The 25,077-nt window shown below is 35.0% G+C and overlaps 4 protein-coding genes across 6 annotated transcripts; 1 reads left to right on the forward strand and 3 right to left on the reverse strand.

Moving 5' to 3' along the window:
• Positions 1 to 2,278: 2,278 nt before the first annotated feature.
• LOC105319520 (cilium assembly protein DZIP1) lies at positions 2,279 to 14,255 on the forward strand. 3 transcript variants are annotated; one of them, XM_011417095.4, is made up of 21 exons: positions 2,279 to 2,438; positions 2,924 to 3,181; positions 4,151 to 4,222; positions 4,408 to 4,473; positions 4,815 to 4,952; positions 5,086 to 5,283; positions 5,419 to 5,496; positions 5,768 to 6,061; positions 6,576 to 6,656; positions 7,300 to 7,408; positions 7,556 to 7,616; positions 8,986 to 9,124; positions 9,590 to 9,667; positions 9,807 to 9,912; positions 10,006 to 10,282; positions 10,386 to 10,628; positions 10,872 to 11,055; positions 11,292 to 11,360; positions 11,710 to 11,780; positions 11,961 to 12,046; positions 12,575 to 14,255. In XM_011417095.4, exons 2-21 carry the CDS (start codon positions 2,924 to 2,926, stop codon positions 12,685 to 12,687), a joined length of 2,721 nt encoding a protein of 906 aa, XP_011415397.3. In that variant the 5' UTR covers positions 2,279 to 2,438; the 3' UTR covers positions 12,688 to 14,255. The 3 variants fall into 3 exon arrangements, with proteins under 3 accessions (XP_011415397.3, XP_065926414.1, XP_065926415.1); XM_066070342.1 differs by lacking the exon at positions 2,279 to 2,438 and adding an exon at positions 2,643 to 2,738; XM_066070343.1 differs by lacking the exons at positions 2,279 to 2,438; positions 6,576 to 6,656 and adding an exon at positions 2,643 to 2,738.
• Positions 14,256 to 14,304: 49 nt separating this feature from the next.
• LOC105341149 (uncharacterized) lies at positions 14,305 to 15,856 on the reverse strand. The gene is made up of 2 exons (XM_034472583.2): positions 15,697 to 15,856; positions 14,305 to 15,451 (listed from the first exon to the last, which is right to left on the reverse strand). The coding sequence occupies exons 1-2, from the start codon at positions 15,764 to 15,766 to the stop codon at positions 14,340 to 14,342; spliced, it is 1,182 nt and encodes a 393-aa protein (XP_034328474.2). The 5' UTR covers positions 15,767 to 15,856; the 3' UTR covers positions 14,305 to 14,339.
• Positions 15,857 to 17,292: 1,436 nt separating this feature from the next.
• Positions 17,293 to 19,242, reverse strand: LOC105319519 (uncharacterized). Its single transcript, XM_066070344.1, has 7 exons — positions 19,220 to 19,242; positions 18,609 to 18,820; positions 18,434 to 18,503; positions 18,165 to 18,340; positions 17,846 to 18,027; positions 17,585 to 17,750; positions 17,293 to 17,466 (listed from the first exon to the last, which is right to left on the reverse strand). The coding sequence occupies exons 2-7, from the start codon at positions 18,814 to 18,816 to the stop codon at positions 17,339 to 17,341; spliced, it is 930 nt and encodes a 309-aa protein (XP_065926416.1). The 5' UTR covers positions 18,817 to 18,820; positions 19,220 to 19,242; the 3' UTR covers positions 17,293 to 17,338.
• Positions 19,243 to 21,686: 2,444 nt separating this feature from the next.
• LOC109617042 (uncharacterized) lies at positions 21,687 to 24,062 on the reverse strand. The gene is made up of 7 exons (XM_011447507.4): positions 23,972 to 24,062; positions 23,169 to 23,380; positions 22,955 to 23,024; positions 22,650 to 22,825; positions 22,352 to 22,533; positions 22,017 to 22,182; positions 21,687 to 21,893 (listed from the first exon to the last, which is right to left on the reverse strand). The coding sequence occupies exons 2-7, from the start codon at positions 23,374 to 23,376 to the stop codon at positions 21,769 to 21,771; spliced, it is 927 nt and encodes a 308-aa protein (XP_011445809.3). The 5' UTR covers positions 23,377 to 23,380; positions 23,972 to 24,062; the 3' UTR covers positions 21,687 to 21,768.
• Positions 24,063 to 25,077: the final 1,015 nt, after the last annotated feature.

A 25,077-nucleotide genomic window follows, 5' to 3' on the forward strand; every position in this document is an offset into this window, starting at 1 on the left:
GAAAAAAATTTCTTCATGAAACAAAGATCATCGAATTATGAAAATGAATTAAAAATGATAGAGTAAATTGCTGTAAAACAATAATTACCAACCATCCACCTGAAATTTAATTATTGAATCGTTGTCATATTTTTTGGTTAAAAAAAAACAACAAAAAGGAGTGGGTCAAAAAATTAAAAAACGGAAAAAGATCGAAATTATCCGTGATAATATTCAATTCAATTCAATGGTTTATTGACATCACCATGTTGGCATACAGTCAAAATGAAATCAAATGACAGACAAAAGAAAATTGTAACATAAAGGCTACAGCATGCAAGACAGTTTTATACAATACTTCATAGTCCCTGGAACTGTTTTCTCTGCATAAAACATTTATCCAAGTATAGATACATATACGTTTTGTAGTATTATAATCACATGGATTAACAATCTTTTATGGGATCAATACCACAACTACAATTCATCATTGAAAATATCACAAGATTGTCATACACATTTGTAAATTATAGGGATTATAATTATGTACTGATGGGTTGTATTGCCCAAAGTTGTACTTTCTAAATAAATAAACATCCATATTAATATCGATATACTCATATAGCTTAGTGCGTATATTTTATTTATACTTTTTCATCGTCTTTCTTAGTTCTTTAATTAAAACTCCATATTTATTTGATTCATAAAACCACCCTTGGCCTCTTCTCTCTGATGATTGTAATAAGGAGAAGGGGTCGGAGGGGTGTCACACTGCTTATAGCAATTGCAATCAAATCAAACCTAGCTATATTATAATTAAGGTTTTTTTAATCATATAAAATCTAGGGGTGTCAATAGAACTTAAATCACAATTTAAGATTAATAATGCAAAATATTTCCATAAGTGAAAAGGCATAATATGCTTATATATTGACAAGACAATAAAATGAATATCGAGTTAAAAACTGTACAAGTGCTCTTAATTAAGAATCCTTTAGATTTTTTTTTTCGTTAATATCCCAGTTTGCGACGCGTATTGAACTCTATATCATTGACTTTAATTAAGCATTTCAGCATAATTATTTTCTTTCGATGCCGACGAATATTTTTGATGTGCACATTTTGGCGATAGTGTATTCCAAAATGTATCACTATAAGAGATGATTCGGCTTCAAACCAACAGTATTTCTAAGCATATTTTGTGAACATCTTCTTGCTAAAAATTGCAAATCCCCAGACTCCGATTCAGTATAGTAAAATCAAAATATACTATAGCATAATTAGAAAAAATAGAGAATTAGAACTTCCGTCCGCTCCCCGTCGCGTGACATATGGAAAACCGGGGAGTGGATGGAAGTTCTAATTTTAATTAGATTGGAAACAATAAAACATTTGATTTATGATATATAATGAAAATCCCATGATTTTATTTCCATTAAATAAAGAAACTCGTCATTTTTTTTTAAATTGATATTTATATTTCTAAAATAATTTTAAAAAACCCCCAACCCCTTAACTTAGCATGAATAGTAGTACAGTCTGAATTAATAAATGTGTCGGAAAAATTAAGACTCTCTCTTTTTTTTTAAATTAAGCCCCCTTCCCTTTTATAATTTCATTCCAATGAATTGTTCAAATTATGTACATGTGGAAATTTTAGTAAACAAAATCTATGTGCATCAAAGAGATACCAGTACCAGCCTTAAAAAAAATGGATTTTCACCACCCCGCACCCAACTCGACCCCCCGCCCACAGGAACTTAACATGAATGTTTATTTCTGTCAAACCATATCAATGGTATTTGAGGTACAAAAAAACAAAAAATATTTACAAATGTACAAATGCAGGGTCAAGTTAGGAGGAGTACAGAGTTAAATAAAACGAGCTGATATTTTTTTAACAAATATATGGACAATTTTTTTCATGAATCGATGTCATTTGTATTCATAAGGTTCCCAAATTTATTTGTATTAACATTTGTTGAATATTTTTTTGTTTGATCACAAACACACCCACATACTCAAGTTTTGTCAGACAACAAAAACTTGCTTGATAAATTTAATTAGTTAATTTATCTGGTTTTCCTTTTCAATCCATGATTTAAGCGTTAATTTGATACCATAACCAAATTAGCTGTTTGATAGAGTATTATTAGATAATTAATATAGCAATTTTAATGACTAAATCATAATTTAAGTAGTTAATCTTATTAATTAAAAAGGTGAAAACAATCTGTGTTTACCGTTAATCATGTTAATTGGTTGTATTCCGTATAAATTACACACGAAAACGAATGTGTTCAAACACGACTTAACTTGTGCTTTGTTATGGCGGTTGGAGAAAAATTCCAGGTGAAAAAGTCCGAGAGGATGAAACGAATGATATAGAATGGTTGACACGAAATTTTGAATTATGGAATAATGATCGTCGGATAGTTAACTTTTGCATTTTACTCAAGGTAAGTGAAAATAATATTGAGTTGCATCTAATCCATGAAAGATGCTTTTATCAGTTTTTACCTGCGTGTAGCGATTGTTTACCTGCGTTTGTATGGAAACAACAGATAACGCACTTTGTTAGAATCTGCTGTCTATACAGTTTCATTGAATTATTGGTATTTATTTATTTATTTTTTGTAAAAGTAACATACATACAGGAAAAGTAAATTTATAAACAAATGTCGAAATTTAAATTCGTGCATGGACTTGTCCAGGCAGTGCACGTTGGATGGATAGCTGGTTTTACTGGTCAACATTGGGTCAATTATTTATGTCTTTGTTTTGTATTTTGGCATATTATTGAGGTTGAGGTCTTTGAGATAGTTGTACAAACTGTACAATCTATGTTTTTATATGTTGCAATGCACATGCATTCACATATCTTTGGATTTGTTATTGTTTTGTTAGCACCTTTTTATTGTGTGTTTATTTCAATAATTGACAGATGGCCACACAATTTATGTCACAGTACAATGGGCATGGGGCAGCAGGCCCACAACTTGGAATAAACATGGGTCACCAATCTGCTTATGCCAGTAAAAACTCGAATGGAAGAAGTTTTGCATTCAGAAAGAGATATGAAAGAATTGATTGGAGGAGAATTGCTTCAGTGGATGTTGACCAAGTGGCAAGGACATTGGACTTTAATGCTCTTCAAGAAAACATCATGAACTTGACATTTTGCAACATTGAGGCTGAACTGGTATATATTCTATGTAGCTACACGTACAGTATATATCATATATTAATTTTGAACAATTATTTTTATTTCCAATAACACAATATGATTAATAAAAGAGTTGACATAAGATATACTTTTTATTTACCTCTTTCATATTTATATCCTTACACTGTCGGGCAGAATTTGTTGTCATAAATGATGCTACTTTGTGCATTACAATTTAATTGAGACAAAACTTACTTTTTTTTTCAAATATGAAAAATATAGCGCATATATCTTTGAACAAGTAAATATTTTCATTCAGTAATTTGTCTTGGATATTTATTAATATATCTGACAAGAATACAATGTTTTTTCTGTAACATACAGTCCCTAGCTGAAACCTTCTATTTTCCAATTTTTCTATGCACTCACAGTGCGTTCACTTGCACTCTCCGCTCCGCTCTGTTCGCGTTCACTGTGCGTTCACAAAGCATTCACCTTGCACTCGCTATTCGTTCAGTGTTCACTTATTGTTCAGTCAGGTAATATAAAATTATGACTGATAACAATTAAAACTTGTAGTTTATTTGTTACTTTTTCCTGATTACCGACGAAACACAATGTAAGGATAAATTCCAAGGCCATCCAAATAAATCGTTTTTCTTGCATTCACATAACATGCATATATCGTTTATCCTTCACTCTGCGCTCTCATTTGCGCTAAATTCCATTCAGGGAGTGCTCACGGTATGCTCAGAGTGCACTCAGCATTCACTAACCATTCAGTCACTGTTTAAGTGGGAAAGCAGAACGTTTCAGGGACTGTAAATGTTTTGGGAAGAAAACTTTTTAAATGTAAGCAATTTTACACAATTAAGTATAAATGGTAAGAATATAGGTTTATTTTCGGAGACCATTGAGGACCCCTATTAATTAAATGTAGTTTTTGCACAGTTAATTTCGTATTTGTAATTAGAATTTGATGTCATAATCATATTCAAATTTCAGGATGTAAGAATGGTGGATCCAAATTTCATCAAACTCTTCAAACTGGCCCAACTGACAATTGAATATTTACTGGTATGTACATGTATATCATAAATTGTGTTTAAAAACCAATTAGACAGAAACTTTAGTTTAATTCTAATTCCTCAGAAATGGTATGATATTTGGTATTAGAATTTCTATTCATTAATAGACTACGGTATTGCATCTGAAGTAAACATATACATGTATTTTTAACTCCTGTTATCATCATTATACAGCACTCCCAAGAATACCTGACAGGAGTTGTCTCCAGTATGGAAGAGAAAATCAAAAAGGAAGAAGAGGTAAAAAGCACTTCATATTTGACAAAATTTTTGTTGATACCTTCATTGACAAATTTTCCCAACAACCTGAACTTTTTCATGGTTGTCTGTAAGGCAAACCTTTTTCTGTGTTCATTTTAATATCCTCTTTGGACCATTTCAGTGATAAACAATAATTTTTTTGTTGTTGATTGAATCATCAATAGAATAATTGAATGGAAATCTGCAAAAGTGCTGATAATAAGTACAGGAACAATCATAATAACTAAATATACTTAAAAAAATATGAAATATTTACAGCATATCTCAATTGATGAGATTTACAAAAATGACAACCATTTTCAATGTGTTTTATTGTTCAGGATCATGCTGAAACAAAGGCCCAGTTAGAAAAAGTTAAGAAGGACCTAGCAGAAACAAAGAAAGAGAGTCACAAAAGAAAGAAGTTACTAATGGCTCAGCAACAGCTCATTCATGCAGGCTCGGGCAGTTACAATAAGGTAAAGGGGGAGCAACTTTGGAAATAAAAATCACATAGAGATTGTTTTCTTACAACCATTTTTTTTTCATGCAAATGAATATCATTATACCTTATACCAGGCACACATGTACATGTAATGGTTGTCATTTCAGTGTCCATTTTGCCCTAAAGCTTTCCTCAATTCATCATTTCTCCAATCGCACATAAACCGCCGCCATAATGATTTCTCGGGCAAGGCAGCATCGGTTGCCATGGGAGCAGAGCAGAGCACTGGTCAAATTCCCCAGGCTGTCAGAGAAACAAAAGAAATATTCCAACAGTTTCAAGTTCAACAGGAACATGCGCAGACAGTAAGTGACTCAGGGTTTATCTAATTAAACCATGCAACATTACACCAAATAAATGAATGAAGTAAAAATCAATGTTATGTATTACACCTTCACATATCTATATCTAGTTTATGACAGAACTTTTTTCCCCTACAGTTTCATGAAAGTACAACTCCCAAATCACAAGACACCACAGCAAGGATGGAAGTTATTAAAGTTCAAGAGGAAGACAAGGTATTCAAACCCAAGCAATAAAAAAACCCCAAAAACTTAAAACCAGAATGATATAATTGTTTATTTTACAATGTATAAAGAAATGTATATTTTTTCTGCAAAGCTTATGATTCTGTGCATTAAATCCCTCTTATCCATTTCTTGATCAGGTCACATCAGTTCAACAGTTACTAAATAATAATGTATTGTGAACTGTTAAAAATATATAGATTTTAAATGAAAACAATTATCATTTTTTTGTACAACAATGTGTTGTTTCTTTGTCTTTTAGAAGGAAATTGAGAAAATTAAGGAAATGTTCATGAGAGAATTAAAAGACATGAATGAAAAGTACCATTCATCTGAGCGTGCTATGACTGAAATGGAGCAGCGTCTCGGCAAGAAGTCAAACCTGGGTGACCTTCAGGATGATGTCGACAATGAGCGGGAGTTACTACGGCAACAGAAGGAAGAAGTGGCCATGTTGAAGGAGCAGTTGGAGAGGCAGCTAAGAAATGCCAGCCTGGAGTCGTCCACCCACACGGGTGAGATGGACAGGAGATCAAGGCGAGAGGAGAGAAGCAGGGTAAGGCTTATCGCCGAGTTATCGGATCTGTAACTGTCTGCAAATTCGGACCTTTATCACCTTTCTGATTAAATTACATTTTTCCAAGATATTCATTTATTAATAAGAAATCATGTCATCAATCAAGACTAAGATTAATTAATACTATGCCATCCACAAAGTTCATACAATGTCATCGAGTTGCTGTTTTTGTGTGTTTTATAAAAAGCTAGCACAATTTGTTTTCCAGTCATGCACATGCATCAACAAAAAATATCAGGCACAGATGTTCCTTCATTATTTTTAAAACTTTCAGATGCCAAATTCAAAAGTGGTGTTTATTCTCTGTCTAAAATTCAGTCCTCTTGATCCTCAACTTAATAAAATTGTAATAATCCATTTGAAACTGAAATAATATTATCACTTTCTTCACAATTTACATAAAAAAGCTTGTGTGACTCTGCAGGTTGAAGTGTTGATGTCATTGTTTGTGTTTTACCTTTCTAACTTCATGCTAAATTGCTAATCCTCACAGCGTAAACCTCCGCCCCGTAAACAGGAAGTTCAAATCGAGAAACCTGTAGAGGATGAAATTGAGGAAATGTTGGAAGATGCTGTAAGTATTTCTATCGGTGATGTGGGTCACACGACACAGTTACAATGTATGTGATGAAGAAGAGAACTGATATTTACATGTATATTTTCATGCCTCATTAATGTGTTTCATATTACCATAATTTTAAATCTTGCTGCTGGAAATTGCTTACATTTGCCAGTACATCATTTGGGGTGTGAATAACCTCACTGAATTCATTTAAATCATGCATCTGTTTAAAACAACTGCATTTAAATTCAATGAAGAAGGTGACAAGGTTTATAGAAAAAAAAAAAAACCAACTTTAGCCGTTCTAATTAACTGTAATGACTGTTTACAGCTATTAGAATTATCTCCTATATCTACAATTTGCTAATCCACACCTGTCTGTGTGTCAAATAATAGGTCATTGGAAAGTGGCATTGCTTTACTGATTAACCAATACTCATACTTATTAAACAATAAATTATGTTAAAGAATGATCAACATTGTCAAGAAAATGCTAGTTTTAATCATAGGAGAACAACATGTTGTGTCTCTGTTGCAAATATGCTCTGAAACTGTTTCTTGATATTACTATAGAGGAAACTTGTTAAGTTTGTATTAAGAAAGACAAAAATTTTGCATGGCTGGCATGATCTAACTCCATTTCTTGACATCACAGGGTGCAGCAGCTTCTCCGGAGAGGGTGACGCCCCGTGGGGGACAGCCTAGTGGAGTAGAGGTCCCAACCAAGCTGATGATGGAGCCCAGCGATGATGACGAGGATACAGGTAAAAATAAAAGTGTATTCATCAGAAGAACAGCTAATGGTTTCTCCCTAATTAACAAATGAACATATTATACTGGTTGTACCGGTAGATTGTTATTTAAATTTTACTTCTATGAGTTGCTTGATTTGCATTCCAATTATTTTTCAGAAATGAAATCTGCAAGGGGCACAGGAAGCTTTGGCAGGGAGTCCATGCACAGTACAATGGAGTAAGTCTTAAGATACTGATTTCATCATTCATGTTCACTATATGTTTTACAGTACATGGCACATAGAAAACAATATAACATGTACTTCATCTTCTTGACTTCTTGAGATACACTGTAAAATTGTAACATATACATGTAGATTGAAATCATTAAGTATGGGATACTAATTCTCATATGCTATTTTGGACAAATGTCATATCCGAATAATCCATATTCATGTTCATTTTGGTTGAAAGACATGCATGCAGATAGATTTAGTCATATATATCTGGAATAAACTGCAATGCTTGGTTGTGGATATAAAAACATGCAGTTCTCAGGGGTTTGTATGGGATTAAACTTGTACATAATCTTTATACATAAATGATATGAATATAAAGCTGAAACAGAGAATTAGGTTGACCTCTCTGAGACCACATTACAGAGGAAGCTTAGAGTCTTTGTCGGAGGAGGAGGAAAGTTCTGGTTCTGTGACCTCCCCCACCATCAGGTTTCTGACCATGAGAGGGTGGGTTCTGTCGGACAGTGTCCACAGGCTGCCGTGTTGTGTGAAAATGCATGGGTAGAGGTGGTAGTTATAGAAAACTGGATCTAATAAGGAGTGGGAGTGGTTTAAATGTAGAGCTGTTAGAAATATGTTCACAGTGGTTGAAGTGAAAAAAAGGGCATCACTGTTATATAGTTTTAAACCACTATGATACTGGATAACACGATTAGTATAAAACTGTGTGTTGATTAAGATGGACCCAGACTTAATTCTGTAGTTTTAGCAGCTGATTCATGAGAATGTATACCATTTGCTAAACTAATTAAACAATTATGAACTGAATACAGTTCACATGAAGTAACATGTATCTTTAAGGTAGATTAGAGCATTTTAACACAGAAACCCTTAATCAGCGGTAATATTAAACCATTCCTCTGAATTGCAGGAGTAGGGGAGAGATTCAATATTACCTGGTACCTAATCAAGTTTGATTAACAACAGCAAACAAAATCATACATTTTAAATTTGAAGGAAATAAGTATTTACGCAAGGAAAACAGCTGAAATCCTGACACTGCATATTCATTTTAGCATCAGTAACATTAAGAAGTGAATTTAAGCTATTAGGACTGAGTATATGAATATTGTGTTTCCTATTCCAGACTGAAAAATGGGGTCTTCATTGGTATTATGAATTTATTTTGATATTTTATTGTTTAAATCAACATGCAGAATTTTTTGTTAAAAGAAACCCAGACAAATTAATTACAAAAAAAAAATAGGTATTGGAAAAGTTAGGGAATCAGAAACACACTATTTTTTAATCTGGCCTATCTTATATTTATATAAATATCTATTGTTAATCTCTGGCATTGTGTAACAGTTCCTTCAGGAGTGGAGAGCTGACACTGAGGACGACCCAGTTTTTGGAGGAACTGAGGAAGAACCCGACCCTCAGGCTGATGAGGGACGAGCTGATCTCCTTACTGCAGGACAGCCTGGACAAGATTGGGATACCACCGGTATGTCCTCATCCTTGTGCTATCACTTAGCTCAAAGTCCCAACAGTATGTCCATATCTTTATGCCGGTACATGTACTGTTGTTTACATTTACCTCAAAATTTTCGTATCCTTATTCTATCCAAAGCAAAACATTTCAGCAGTATATAAAGTACATTGTAATACTATAGGCCCAAAAAATTTTATGTATCAGTACTGGTTTTAAGATTTTCCCCCTGTCAATATGGCATTAAATAAATTGGTGTTTGAGGCATTTGATGTTATGCGGCAGTGCTGAGAACTACGGTAATACAATTAATTATTTTTGGCCTTTCTAAGCTCCAAATACCCACGATTGATTGAATGATGATGCATGTACTACATGTATCACTTAGCTCAAAAAGGCAATTCCTTGCCCTTGAAAAACTTGGAAAACTGAATTCACAATGAACAAATGTTTAAGTAAATCATTGTCTGTTGTTTTAAGGAAACAAGAGGCATTCCTGATGATTTGTTGATCAGTAAACTGGCCTTACTGAAGCAAAGGAGACAAAGCACAGTGCAGGTACATTTGTAGTTTTCTAATTTTGAAACTCCATATTGTCAAATAGTATTGTGAAACTCCATATTTCATTTATGGTAAGCTTGAATTTCGTATGTTGATTTATGTACATGTATGATGATTTTGATTTTTTTCTGCTTAGAAATATCCAATCTTCACCGAGTTCAGGAAGCAGTGTAATGCACATGCTGACCATTTGGCTCGTGAAAAATTGAAGCAACAGAAGAAATCGCCTCCTCCCCCTTCAGGTATTGTTCAAAGATAGTTTTACCTGAACATACATGTAAATATTTCTTTTCATACACTTTTTTTACCAGGAAATTTATTTGACCTTATTTTAGGTGGAAGATCAGGAATTCCCCCTCGTGCTATGAATACCAGTATGACAGCCTCGGGAACCTCGAGTCCTATCCGGTCAGCCAACCAGTCTCCTGTACGACAGCCCCCTGCCCCTGTTGCCAGACAGCCAGCCATGTCCACTCCCCAAAGACCCACCTCAGCATCCTCTGGTCAGGGCAGGTACCCTCCTCCTCAGACTCAGCCCTCACGGGCAGCAGCCCCTCAGCAACAACCAAAGCCTGCGCCCCGCAGTCCCCAAAGGACGCCCCACTCCACAGGGTAAGGACCATAGGCAATTTTTCTTAATTTCATCAAATAATGAAGATACCTTATTGCAGATACATATTCATACACATGAATTAACATTGACTGATTCTTTCAGTTCAAGCTTAGAGTGGACCAGCACTCAGTGGGAATCGGGGGAGGATGAAGAGACAGAGGAAGAAAGTGAAGCCCCAGCATTTGAACATGTCAGGGTGATAAAGTCAGGTCCTGCAGGGAGGGGAAGGGGAATCCCTGCCCCCAGAGGCCAACCCACACCTGGGGCTAGACAGCCAGTGCAGGTTCAGTCTCGAGGGAAGGTTCAAGATGATGATGAAGATGATGTTTGGGATTCAGATGTTAGGTAGGACTTTTTGTTCATCATTTAATTGGATTATGAAATCATATGTTTAATAGTTATTGCTTCATTAATAAAGAAATGATTTTTAGAAAAGGAGGTGCATGTAATATCATGTTTGTACATGTGCACTATTGGAAAAAAATCTTTACAGAAATTTGTATTGAAATATTCTATGAATTATTGCCATTGTGCATATTCATGAACATGTATCACAATCGCTTAAGAAAATGAATTTGTATGTTTTAGTGATTTAGAGGAAGAAATTCTACTTTCGAAGTCTAGAACAGCTCCAGGCCCTATCAGGGTTCAGTCCTCTCCGGTCCGAAATCCTGGTCTCTCTACCTCACCTGCCCGGGGTGGACCAGTCATTGTACAGCCCAAAGGTCAGAAGGTCGCAGAACTCTCACGTACCATTGAGATGCAGTTAGCTGTGAGTACACTCATATAATGAAAAGCCAGCTAAACGAATGCTTTGAAACAAATGATTGCAATTATTTATGTGTTGTAAAGTGTGAATGTTTTTGCGCAAGTTTTTCTTGCAGGTGTAACGTCCTGTATTCTATCTGTCGATCAGTTTATATTGTATGATAAGAATTAATGTCTTTTATCATATGCAGTTTACTTAGAGTAAAAGAAATAAATTACGTGTATATGTTCAATTTTTAGGGTCGCAAAGAAAAGAAGTTAGCTGGAGCAGTAGACACTATGGGTGGAAAAAAAGAGGAAGACGTTCTGGTGAGTTTGTACACTGCACATATACTGTAAAACACGATTATAACGAAGTGCAAGGAATGGGTATTTTGCTTCTTTATAGGCGTAATTCTTTATATCTGTCAAGGTTACAACATATAATATAGTCACGAGGAATGGAAATCACTTCGCTGTAAGCGTCAATTCATTATAAGCATGTTCGCTATAACCGTGTTTTACTGTATATGTATATTTTGTAATAATTTCACGGAAAACATTTTCTACTATATTATCTGCTGTCTAGTCTAACCAAACAAGACAGTTTTGAAATCAGAAATTAAACTGTTTACAGTTTTTTTTTGCCAGTATATCAACCCTTCAATTTGTTTTTTAGGATGACTTTTCGGACAGTGATTGGGATGTGTCCCCTGTGGAGGACGAGCCTCGCGCCGCCACAGCACCAAAGTAGGTCACATGCCTGTCTGTCAGTGTTGTGGAATTGTTGACCGAGATATCTAAACAAATGTGCATTTGATGCTAAAACATGTTAAACATGCTAGCTAAAACCTGTAAAACATGCTGGTCTTGATGAGTAATTCTTTTGTATCATTTCATTTACTTAATGATTTGAATTTTGTTTTTCAGGCGAGCCCCAGTGCAAGTGAGAAGTAGTCATGCCTCTGATACGACCAACACTTATGGTACAAGCGTGTGGGGATCATCATCCAAAGGTAGGCAACTTTCAAAGGCAAAGAGTTTCTCTTTACCTCCAGATAATTGATAACTTTATTGGCTTTGCCATTGGCCATTGCAACTGCATGAAAGGATATTTTCTCGATAAAGTGTGAATGTGCACATTAGTTTTGTAATGGTAAACAATGAGTGCAAATTATATTCCTGCATGTTTTTAATGTGATTTGAAAACTTCAGATTGTTAAAAATTTATTACTTGTTCATCACTTTTAACATTGTACCCTAATTTTCATTGATATTATTTTTAAATTGATACACAACATACAATTATTGCTGTTTATGAGATCAACACAATAATATAGCTACCCAAGTAGTACAATATTCTTTGAGCTGGAGTTTCAGTATCAGCTAATCAGAGAGCTAGGAATTCATAATTCATATAATGAAATCAAATATTCTTTGAAGTTAGGAAAAAATGTTTTACTTGATGAATGTTACTGATGAAATTACACTTCTACAATTCCCCTAACCTCTCTTCATTCTATGTTTTGTTTCTGCATTCCTAGGAGCCAGCACAGTACCAGCTGGAGGGACCCAAGGAGGAAGAGCGTCCCGGGGGTCATACGTCAGTGTGACGGACGTCAGCTCAGATGAAGAGCTTGACCTGGACAACATATGAAAACCTCAAGACTGACCATACACCTCATTCACATACATGTAAAAAATGAAACTCTTCTGGATGACAGTCCCTTCCTAAGGATTCAGTTACATTGCATGCTAGGTTACTGATATTTTCTTTACCTTTATGTTATGTATGACCATATTTGTTTTGGTGCTTCGAGATAATGATTATGACAACACGTGTCCGAGATTTCTGGCTCTTGTACTGACTCCTAGATTCTAATCACAACTGGTTGTACTCCGAGATTCTCTCCCTTAGGGTAGCTGTTTGATATTGGATTTATTTCAGAAGCTTATTCTATTACCATGGTAAATGACCAAAAACTGTGATGTTGATTCATTTTTACTTGTTAAATGACATATCTGCTATACATGTACATATCCTGTATTTTTATGCAAAATACTTAAATATGTTGAGATTGTTTGCTATTCCCTCCAAAACCTTTTTCACATTTTGCTCTTAAAATGAACTTTATGCATTTTTATCTCAAATTTGATAAACAGGTATTTGCGTCTCAAACTGTTTTTATGGGATGCATTATAAAGTGTAGAAGTTAGATGTTATAGTTTACAATAGACCCATCAACATACTGAAGGCTAGACTTGAAAGGTTGTTAATATCTAAGTGCCTCAATCAAACTTTACATAAGCTGATTTACACTGCAGTGCATATTACGTCATCCGTCCAGACAGCAAAATGTGCTACAGTGACTTGTTAAGTTAATTCTTATGTATGGATTTCAAAGATTTATACTTTATTACTGCATGACTTGTTTAATGAGTAATTTTAATGTAGGAATTTCAAAGATTTTAGTTCTACTGTATTACAGCATGTCTTGTTAAGTAAATTTTTAATTAGGTATTTCAAAGATATTAGTTTTGCTGTTTTCAAGATTGATTTTTACATAGTCTGTTTATAGAGATGAGAAGAGATATACATGACTTTTTAAAGAGTGATTATCTTTGTTTTAATTTAGTTCTATTGCATACATCCAACCATAATTTGAATAATATTTGCTCTCAGTAAAAATAGCATTCATAGACATATTTACTTCCATTGCCATGCATTAAATAAAACAATTTTTTAGTGTTTGAATAATATCTGACATTTCTTTAGAAGCAGAGACTTAGTTATGTTACATACATGTTATTCTGCCTTGCCGTCCCAAATGACATATTTGTTCATGTACATATTTTATGTACTGTTCATGTACATATATCATGTACATGCATGTGATTAGATGAGATTTCATTTACACAACTTAAATTACTTGTTGTTGATTTTATTTTGTATATTTCATCATGAAGCATTTATTGCATGTTATAATTGTGTATAAGATATATTTATTACTACGTAGAAGTGCTGTAACTTATTTTTATGGCACGTAGAAAAAGTGCATACAAAATATTCATATTTATGGAAGCGTTTGTATACGTTTGTATACCGAGTATTTGTTTTTGGTTAATTGTACTTTTTTTTGAAATGTTGTAAAAACGTCATTCATTTACTGCTATGCATGACTAAGGAAAAATCAATTAACCTCATTAAATAAATTAATTTTCATATCACATCTTTGTACTTATTTCATCATATTTTGTGATTTTTCTACGTAACAGTGGGAATTATGAATTACAAAGATCACATTCTTGTTAATTCCGTCTGTCTATATACGCTTTGTGGCGTGCGTTAATTGGGTCAGTACTACCAATGAGTTCAAGGTCATGTTGAACACCCTCATCCACGTGATCTCCAGCCTCGTTGTCGAGATTGAGGTTGGAAAGTAATTCCTCGGGGGATATTTCGATGTTTCTGGCGTTTGCAAACTGCTGTATTTCCCGCTCTGCCTCCTCTCCTAAATTCATGTATTTCCGTTTCATAAGTTCTATATCAGAGACAATGGAGTCTGATATGTAAGCAATAGTTTCCCCAGGAGGACTGTCGACGCTTTGTTCTTTCTGCCAATTCCTATATTCCGCTTCATCCTCTTTTCGAATTTTGTCCAACCCGACCGATTTTAGAATATCGGGATCAATCCCTAACTTCATAATCTCAGCAATGTTGAATCTAAACGGCTTGTTTTCTTCAAGGAGGTTGTGAATTAAGTTTTCTCCATTATGCATCAATTGATGAATGATATCTGCTTGGTCGTTTGGACCTGGTATCGTGGTTGGTTTCTTATCCAATGTTTCTTCGTGATGAGTATCCCCATCTTTATGCATTAATTTATGCATTTTCTGATTAAGATCAATTGGCCCAGGTGCTTTAGTTTCCCTATTTTCATTCGGATTTTCGTGAACATGGTGATTCTCAACAGAAGAATCTCCGTGCATTAAGACTCCATGCATCAGCTGCTCGGCGTCCAGAGGTGCCGCTTTCTGGGCCACGTTGCCCGTCGACGTCTTGCCCACTTTGTCCTCTCTGTCGTGTTTATGTCCTGGCTGGTCGTCCCCGTGCATCATCACGCCATGGAGAGCCGTCTCAGCGTCTTGAGGCCCCAGTTGTTCCGTAGTCCTTGGTTCTTTGACACCCGCCTGGTGCGCATGTGCGGGGTCTCCTCCATTATGCATCAATGACGCATGGAACGTTTGCTCAGCGTCTTGGGGTCCTGCTTTTTCAGGACTTCCTGTGCGTAGGACAGGTTGGAACCGGAGATACTGATCCTCCGCTTTGTGGGTGTCGCCATCGTGATTGTCACCATGCATCAACATCCCGTGAAGACACGCCATAGGATCCTCAGCGTTCGCACATGGTCCTGCTTTATCTAGTAAGAAAGAACACAAACTCTCTGAAAAACGCAGTTGTTACATTTACCACCACAAAAATATAGACATTCATGGAAAACCGATTGCATTTCTTTCTTATTAAAACAATTAAAACATGGTATATGTAACATTTCTCTTAAATCTGCGTAAAAATGAATACCCTGTATATATATAGAAACCTAGATTAGAGAGACGAATGTGGCGGAAGATGTGTTTTGTGATAGAATGCCAGACATTTTCTTACCTTGGGTTGGTTTCCCATTAGTTTGATTCAGACCCAAACATAAAATTATCCATATCACAGAGCGCTTCATTACGTGAAAAAGCACTTTGGGTACGTGCACATAGGAAGAAAATATTTTTGTTATGTTCTTAAGTGATATTGACCATATATAATAGATAGACAGCTGTATTGGCTTTAAGTTGGACCAGCATCATGCTACGCGTTCATCGAACGGGGCGACATCTGGTGATTAATTGATTATACTGGGGTCACACGACGAATCTTTATTGTATAAGAACTATAGCTAGTGATTTTATTTTTCAACAAGGTCAAGATTGCATCATAATATCCATATGATGCGTCATTCTTTAAATTTAATTTAAAAACAACCAAGATATACGCTAATTTTCAATAAATGAATGTTACGATATATAATATTAGGAAAATTTTTCATTTACATATTCGTGCAAGAAAAGCCAAACAAGTAGAGCCACGACTGATCAAAGTGTGACAGGTCTTATCACCAACTCTTGGCCCTCGTGTTACTTGGTTAAGAAGGACAGTCTTGGGGTCGTCTTATCTGTTTTTTGGAGGTCAACAGTATACAATTATTTAATGCTTGAGCAGTCGATAGACCCGAATATTTTTCCCGAGGTGCAGGGAACAGCTTAGTATGATCTATTGCCCGAGGCCAACGGCCGAGGGCAATAGATCGTACTGAGCTGTTCCCTGTACCAAGGGAAAAAAATCGGGTCTATTGACTGTTCAGGCATTAGATAATTGTTTTATTACCTAATTCCGTGTTAAGTATTTTGTGTTTATAATTATAAATTACAGAAGGTTTTTATACCATGAAGATAAGAACAATAGTAAAATAAACATGATAAAGTTATCTTTTAATCTTGTAGCAATTTCACATTTTCTAAAATACGTTGCCGGTCCAATAGATCGCAGTCTATTGACCGGCGGTCCAATAGATCACAGTCTATTGACCGGCGGTCTAATAGATCACAGTCTATTGACCGGCAGTTCAATAGATAACTTTCAAATCTGAATACACATACAAAATAGACGAAAATATTCAATTTGTAATATAACAACAAAATCCCTTTGATTAGGTAATAATCTAAACTAAACTACAATTTTGGACTAGTAGTCTTTTAGTAATGGAAAAAAAATATATGGACTTAAAATATCTATGCCAATGCTTTCAACTTAAATATTTCATCAGCGCTTGCATTTCTTTTTTCATGATCACCAGAGAACACCAAATAAAACGTATATTGTATATCATTATATACCTATGAAATAGAAAATTAACTTGATTACATGATAGCCACGGGGAGGCCCGATTCTTGGATCGTACATAGAAGAATACTGTTCTGTCTGTCTAAGAAGTGGAAAAGGACGAACCAAATTCATAGCTAATTTAGATCACTCTACCAGAAAATGGACATCTGGTCTTGATAAACTCGGTCTTGCATTTGGATTTAAAACACGTAAATCATTCTATACCACGCGACTGTTTTGTCGGGGTTGTATGATTTTAAACCAGTTGTTCAGATAGGTCAAAATCCATCATGCCAAAAGATTAAAACAATTGTACAAAGCAGTGAACAAGTTTTCACATTTTATTCGTAAAAAAAAATATGACAGTTTAATTTTACTGCGGGTTTGCAGCAGTCTCGGATGGGGACCCAGCAGGGTGTTGGGAGAGGGTGTCGGTGAGGGCCTGGGCTCCGTGCTGGAGGATGTTGACGATGTGTGGCTGCATGTTGGTCAGGGTTTGCTCTGTAAATAAAGACGTGGAGACATTAGACGCAAGTTCAATACTGCAGTTGAATTTGTTTGTCCAAAACATGTTTTAATTGTGACAAGGCAGTGTTAACCATATTAGGTTTCGACGTACGGAGGATGTCAGAGACGGCGTCCTTGAGGGCACTGAGGGCGTTCTGTCCGTGCTGAGCCAGGGCGGAAGCAGAGTCATGGATGGCAGTTCCGTGGGTACCAGTGGTCAGACTGGAATGGAATTGTTGGGTGGTCTGTTTCAGGGACTCGCCAACTCCGTTGACTAACTGTATGTCATAATACGATGAAAAAGAAATAAGACAAACACAATCTTTTTTAATAGTATTTTGATATTAGCATTGAAATTAACACGAGACTTCACCTGTTGGACAGCCTGTACATGGGGCTGGAAGAAGTTGGCAAGACCTTGTCCGATGGAGCTAAGGGCGTCGGAAAAGGTACCTCTCTTATGATCAGGATGGAGAGACAAGGCGTGTCCAAAAAGTTTGGTCAGCTCAGAGACGAGCTCGGTTTGAATACCATCAGAAACAAGGTGATGAGCGACTGAACAAAAATGCAATGCCACGTAGTCACAACTATAGACATACCAAGGCTGTCTTTTTAGAACTTTATGTCTCTTATTTCAATAGGAATTTACATGAATGGGCTATATAGGGTAATAAATATAATGCAATACTAACTGACAATCTGGTCGACTTTCTTGATGAGGTCGGTGGCTGGAAGGTCTGTGAGCTGAGAGGAGACAGCTTTAAGGTTATCAATAGCCTCATTGTAGGCACCCTTCAGTTTGTCCATCTTCTGCTGCACAAGCATTTCGGCGGCATCGGTCAAATGCTTGCTTTGCTCAAGGAGTTCACTATTAAAGAGGAAAGTCCAACGGTATATTCTATCTCCCAATCTAGTGCTTAGAAAATCATGATTTGTTATAAGAACCCGCTGTCATACATACGAGAGAGATCTCTTGGTAGCGGGGTCTGTTGGTGGTTTCTGCAGAGCGCTCATGGTTCCCATGAGAAGACCTTATGGTTAAAAAAAAACGAAACCAATGCACACATCTGTGAGGATAAAGTTGGTTTATAATATTTAATACTCAAAACATAGTTGATTAGACTAAGAAATCGTACTTTGAAGAGCTTGAGAAGCGAGTTGTTTTCCTTGCTCGGTAGCTGCTGAGAGAAGGTTGGTGCCTACAACTTTAGCCTGATCTCCGACGGCATGAACTGTAGTTGTCAAAGCTGTTCCAATATTGTGAAATGTAGCCTTGAGATCGTCAAGGAAACTGGCTTGGCTGCCAGCGGCAAGGCACAAGAGAAGAAGAAATCCGACCTTCATAGCTCTATCAACGACAATGGAAAAACTGTATGTATAAACAATGGCTTAAGTGAGCTTCTTAGAATTTTTTTTATAATATTGAAATTCCTAGAATAATTTTAAACTTTATTTGAAATGTATTCCCATTTCTGCTTTTATACTAGTGCTTATTATTTTATGAAAGAATATTAAAAGAAGCGAAAATTATTCTGTGTTATTTTTTATATGAATCTAATTGTAATTTACACCAACGTAGTTATGTTATATAATTTTGTATCATTTATCCGTTAAAATCCAGCAGGAAAATAATATGCTTACTTGGTATTAAAATTTAATTAAATAATGAAGCAAGTACTGTTCTTGGTATACCTAAGTATGTAAACGTTTTAACAGAAATTGAACCTCTGAACTGATGATTTCTTACTTACGTTTAGTACTATCCCAAGAAATTAACGAACTGACTAGAAAAGAAGTAACTGGAACTATATATATAGTGCATGAAATCGTCATAGTTCTACTTAGAATCATACGATATTGGTGTGAGATAAGATATGTGCACGCCCAGGGACTATCTTTCATCATTTGCGTGTCTTTCCTTATTCTCAGAACTATGAAATTATTTGCAAGTACAGCTAAACTGAATGTTATTGTGTACATAGATAAACTTTCTTACACATAATGCACATTGCTCAGCTTGAAAATAAAAGGCGCAGTTAATTTCGTTTAGAGCGAACAATAACAATGCAATCACAGTTGGAAAATATTTAGAAAAGTTTTAAGTCTTGTCTTATGCAAAAGTCCGAATTTTAAAAAGTTTGCTTCTAAAATACAAATGATAGTATGTATAGATAAACATTTTAATATTTTCACGATAATATTTCTAGAAAAGGTCTCCACACTTGAATTGTTATTTTTTCTTTAGAATTTGATTATGAGCAGTGATGGTTCAAGAGAGAAACGTAAACTTGGCTTCGGATTTTAAAGGGGCATGGTCAACGATTTTTGGTCATATTCTATTTTTCTGTTTTTTTTTTTATTATTTACAGTGCTTTAGGAAAACATTGCCAACGATCAAATGAAATTTGAAAGTCAGTCATAGAGTAATAAGCAAGACACAGGGCTCATAATTCTTTGTCATGTAAACAAGACTCGTGCCCTGATTTTGTTTACAATGAAACAGCGTATTAGGTTCAACATAACTAACATCAGTTAACAATGCTTATCGCTAACACATTTATTTTTGGTTTCACGTCAACATTCAAAATGTGAACAAAAGCTTTGTTTAATTAGCACATATTTGTAAGCTCTGTAACTCGCTTATAACTCAACCAAATGCCCTTAGATTTTGGTTGCCTATTGTAAATGCCCGAAGCATCGTAAACATTAAAATCGAAAAAAATAATTTTTGATCCAAATTATAACTTTGTTTAGAAGTAGAAATAGCGTTCACTTCTGCAGGGATTGTAATTTAAATGAATCTTTATTTTTTGACAGTTGTGCAAACTTCTCAACACAAATTTAAATCAAATACTAGTATTTGATTCATGCATTTCATGGTGTATTTAAAAGTTTCAACCATTCAACAAATTAAAATACACTTTCTGCAGCAAGGAGATCTATTCTGTGAAAAACCAGAACGGTCAATTCAGCATATTCCTGGTTTGCCGTTGGTTACCTTTGGACGTTTCGTGTATTTGTTTTCATAACTTTTGCTACCTGTGACCTGCAAATCCCTCTCAATTTCTCATATGCCTGCATATTGCAAGTACATGTAGATACATGTATGAACATGATATATTTAATGATTTTTTTTACACAGGGTAAGAGTCCCTAGTTAAAGCTTTTTTTTTAAAAAAAAAAAGGTTCTGTGCAATTCAACAAATTCGTTTGTTCGATGCAATAGAAGATGGCTGGTGCACTTTACATATATTTATAGTTACTAGTGAAGTGACTGTTAAAATGTAAGGTCCATGTATCAGTGATTTATTCTTCCTTAGGAAAACATTATTCAACATGTCCCGTATTTGATGAAATGTTGTAATATCAAATGAATCGTTCTTTAAACGTTTCATGTTTCATGATTTACATGTAATGCAATCGCCCAAAGAAGGGAAGAAATTTGTCTCAAATATTACAGAATTAAGTTAAAAGGTCAGACTTTAAAAATTTAGTGTCACAATGTGATATATAAGAATGAAGAACTATCCGTATATGGGCAACATCAACATCAACCAAAAAAAATCCAAACCCCGTATAAGAGCGAAATGCCAAAATAGCATTATTATATTTTTAAATGAAATCGCTTAATTTACCTTTTTAGCATTTGACAAAGGAGAAGCTTTTGGAACATGCATTTTGTGGTGACTTATAGCAATTTCATACTACCTTGAGTTAAATATTTACAAGAATATAGTATAAAACTGTACATAACATTTGTGCCCGATATTCATAATTCCTAGTATATTGAAATAATGTATTGATTGTACTTTAGGTCGGTGTTCAATACTCAAGTGATACATTGTTCACTCAAATTAGGAGTTCTTCCTTGTAACTGCTATTTATTAACAACCTACCAGACTATGTTTGAAAGACTTAAACAGAAAGGCCTGCTGCAGTTGATATTGTCTTCATTAGAAAAGTAAAGAAAAAGGAATATCCAATAAAACTTTAAAGATATCTAGAAGCCTTTAAGCAGAGGAGAGTCAGACAAACTCGTTTTTTACGAACATTCTTTCCAAGAACTGGATGATTTTTTTGAATTACGTGCTATGACCAAAGTCAGAAATTATTCTTCCTAAACAAAAGCAGAATTTGAATATATATATTTATAGTAGAATTTTAAAACGCAAAAGACACTGAATATTTTGATACAAAACTGACAAACAAATGTAGATATCGTAATGATTCGTTTATTGATTTTTTTTCATTCAGGTTGATAATGGAAGCAATGAACTCTCGCTTTTGTTGGATGGTTTACTGTGGGTTGGCAGCTGTCTCGGATGAGGTGGCTGTGTTGTGGGAGAGGGTCTCTGTAAGAGCCGAGGTTCCATGCTGGAGGATGTTAACGATGTGTGGCTGCATGTTGGTCAGAGTTTGGTCTATTATGTAAATAAAAAACCAAATGCATATCCCTCAACTTATATCACCTGTATCCCAACAAATAATTTGTATTGATTTGTCATGCTTTCTTTTATTTTAAAACAAGGGTAGTTTAGACTTACGGAGGATATCGGAGACGGCGTCCTTGAGGGCACTGAGGGCGTTCTGTCCGTGCTGAGCCAGGGCGGAAGCAGAGTCATGGATGGCAGTTCCGTGGGTACCAGTGGTCAGACTGGTGTGGAATGTTTGGGCGGTCTGTTTTAGGGATTCACCCACTCCGCTAACTAACTACGGGTAAACAAATGGAAATAAATAAGATATACATGACAATGTTCATAGACATCAATTTATAAAGATGATGTCATTAAATTCTCACCCGCTGGACATTCTGGACACAAATTTTATTATACGATATCATAATGGTAATGACAATAAAGTTTAGAGATCAAATCCTCACCTGTTGGACAGCCTGGACATGTGGCTGGAAGAAATTGGCGAGGCCTTGTCCAATGGAGCTAAGGGCGTCGGAAAACGTACCTCTCTTATGATCAGGATGGAGAGACAAGGCGTGTCCAAAAAGTTTGGTCAGCTCTGAGACGAGCTCAGTTTGAATTTGGTCAGTAACAAGGTGATGATAGACTGAAACAGGGGGATTTTCAGTCAATAATACAACTATACAAATGTTTGTCTTTTATTTTCATGAAGCAAGATATGTTGGAGATTACTGTGGTAAGTGGAAATACACGCATGCTTACTAACGATTTGGTCCACTTTCTTAATGAGGTCGGTAGCTGGAAGTTCTGTGAGTTGAGAGGAGACATCTTTAAGTTTGTCAATCGCTTCCTTGTAGATTCCTTTCAGTTTGTCCATTTTCTGCTGTACGAGCATTTCGGCAGCGCCCGTCAAATGTTTGCTTTGCTCAAGAAATTCTCTGATAAAGAAGTAAGCGATTTTTTATGCATGGATTCACATTTAGCAGTTACCGTTTTCTTGTATAAACTGCATACTGTAAAATACAAGTTGCACATCATAAAAAGTGGGCATATAAAGATATACATACGAGAGCGATCTCTTGGCAGCACCGTCTGTCGGTGGTTTCTGGAGAGCGCTCATGGTTCCCATTAGGAGACCTACCAATCAAAAATGTTTTCGAGGCGTAATATTCATTGTCAGACTGTCTTAAATGACATTTCAATTGGAAGAACACGTGATAAGTGTTGAATTTATATTTACTACCAGAATATTGGTAGATAAGATAATACACTGCATCATACTTTGAAGAGCTTGAGAAGCGAGTGTTTTTCCTTGTTCGGTGGCTGCTGTTAAAAGGTTGGTGCCCACAACTTTAGCCTGATCTCCGACGGCATGAACTGTAGTTGACAAAGCTGTTCCGATATTGTGAAATGTAGCCTTGAGATCGTCAAAGAAATTAGCTTGACTGCCAGCGGCAAGGCACAAGAGAAGAAGTAAGCCAACCCTCATAATTCTATAAAGTATAAGTTAAAGTAGTTGTGTAGTAAAATATACCTTAACCTTATTCAATGACCTTTCATTAATACATATTTCTGGGGTCCAATTTTCGTGAATTAAATAAAAATGTCAAGAATTCGTGATCAGTGATTCGTTTAGTCCGATATCTTTTTAAATATTGCACCGAAATTCGTGGATGAACTCAACAACGAAAACCATAAACAGTGAAACTCAACGAATATTAATTAGACCATAGTGTTCAGCAAATGAAGAAAACAAAATTATAATTCACAATATTCTTTTCAAAAAAAAAAAGAAAAAAAAAAGAATGCATTTTTGTTTATCCAGTGGCATTCATCAAAATTACAGGTAGATAAGAGCAGGAGAAACGGTTTTTATACTATGAGTTTATAGCTTACTTATTTTTGCTTTGTGTAGGACTAACGAATTGTATAATTTTCCCCAAAAAGAACCTTTAAATTATAGATCTTTATATACATTAGTTATGAAATAGAAATTTACAATCTTTATTTTCTCTCTTACGTTTATTGCAATTTTAAGTAAGTAGTGATGCTATTACTACTATACTAATATTTCCAATACTTACATGTTCACCACGTACTATCCAAAGAAGTAAAAAGGAGTGACAAGGAATGAAGTATCTGGACCTTTATATAGTGTATGCAGTCATGAAGGTCTTAGCAGAAATCGCCCGATTGCAGTAATAGATAAGACATATGCATGTCCAACAATATCTCTGTCATTTTAATTTGCATGTCTTAATCTCGAAGATTTACCGCATGATTTTTCATTGTAAAATTTTGTTAGTTGGAAATCAATTAATTGCATATAAATCTTTTGCAAAAAAAATCAACCTTACTGTTACGTGAATATTGTACATTTTGAATTTTTTGATTCGGGGTAAATACAATCTGTCAAAATTTCATAACTTTAGTGTTTACATATATCCAGTGAAATCAAAATTTACTATATAACATAACAAGTTTACCCCTGGAAGTCAACCAATTTGCTTACTTGGTTAGTTGTATGTGCCCTTGCCTCAAGGTCATGAAACAATTTCAGACGTGTCAAAATTTCAGTCAGTTATAAAATGATTATCACAGAATTACAATTGAAATATGTAATTAACAACGTTTTATTATGACATTATTAGTGTTATAAACAAAGTTCATTAAGACAGAGCAACATTTTTGACTGAACCTATGATTGCTTCATGAGTCTGGGGCCGGTTATTAAAAATAATAAATGTTTCGGAGAGAAAACATGTTAAAATATTGTAACAGTCAACTAATATTAGGTGCTCTAAATCATGTTTTTCCTCGTGTTTTTCTTAAACGATTTAATAAATATGTCTTTTGTTTATGTATGAATTAATCTGTTTAGGATTCAACTCATTAACTGATCAATTCTTTAAATAAGAAAAAATAAATTCGAATTATATAATTACCAGATACACGAAAGACGTACGTGTGATAATCAGATAGCAACTTATTTGGGACGAAATTAACTTCCGTAAAGTTTCTGTGATTATAAACATGTATACAGGAAAAAAAATATCATTATGATAATAGATGTAGTGAGTTTGACCCTTTTTCTTTAACAAAATGCTCAATATAAATTTCATCACAGATATTATGATTTCGCAACCAAAAATTAACTAAAATTTTCTTATTTTTAAAGAAGACACACAAA

The sequence above is a fragment of the Magallana gigas genome, chromosome 8 (genome assembly GCF_963853765.1).
Source record: "Magallana gigas chromosome 8, xbMagGiga1.1, whole genome shotgun sequence".
Taxonomy (NCBI): Eukaryota; Metazoa; Mollusca; class Bivalvia; order Ostreida; family Ostreidae; genus Magallana; species Magallana gigas.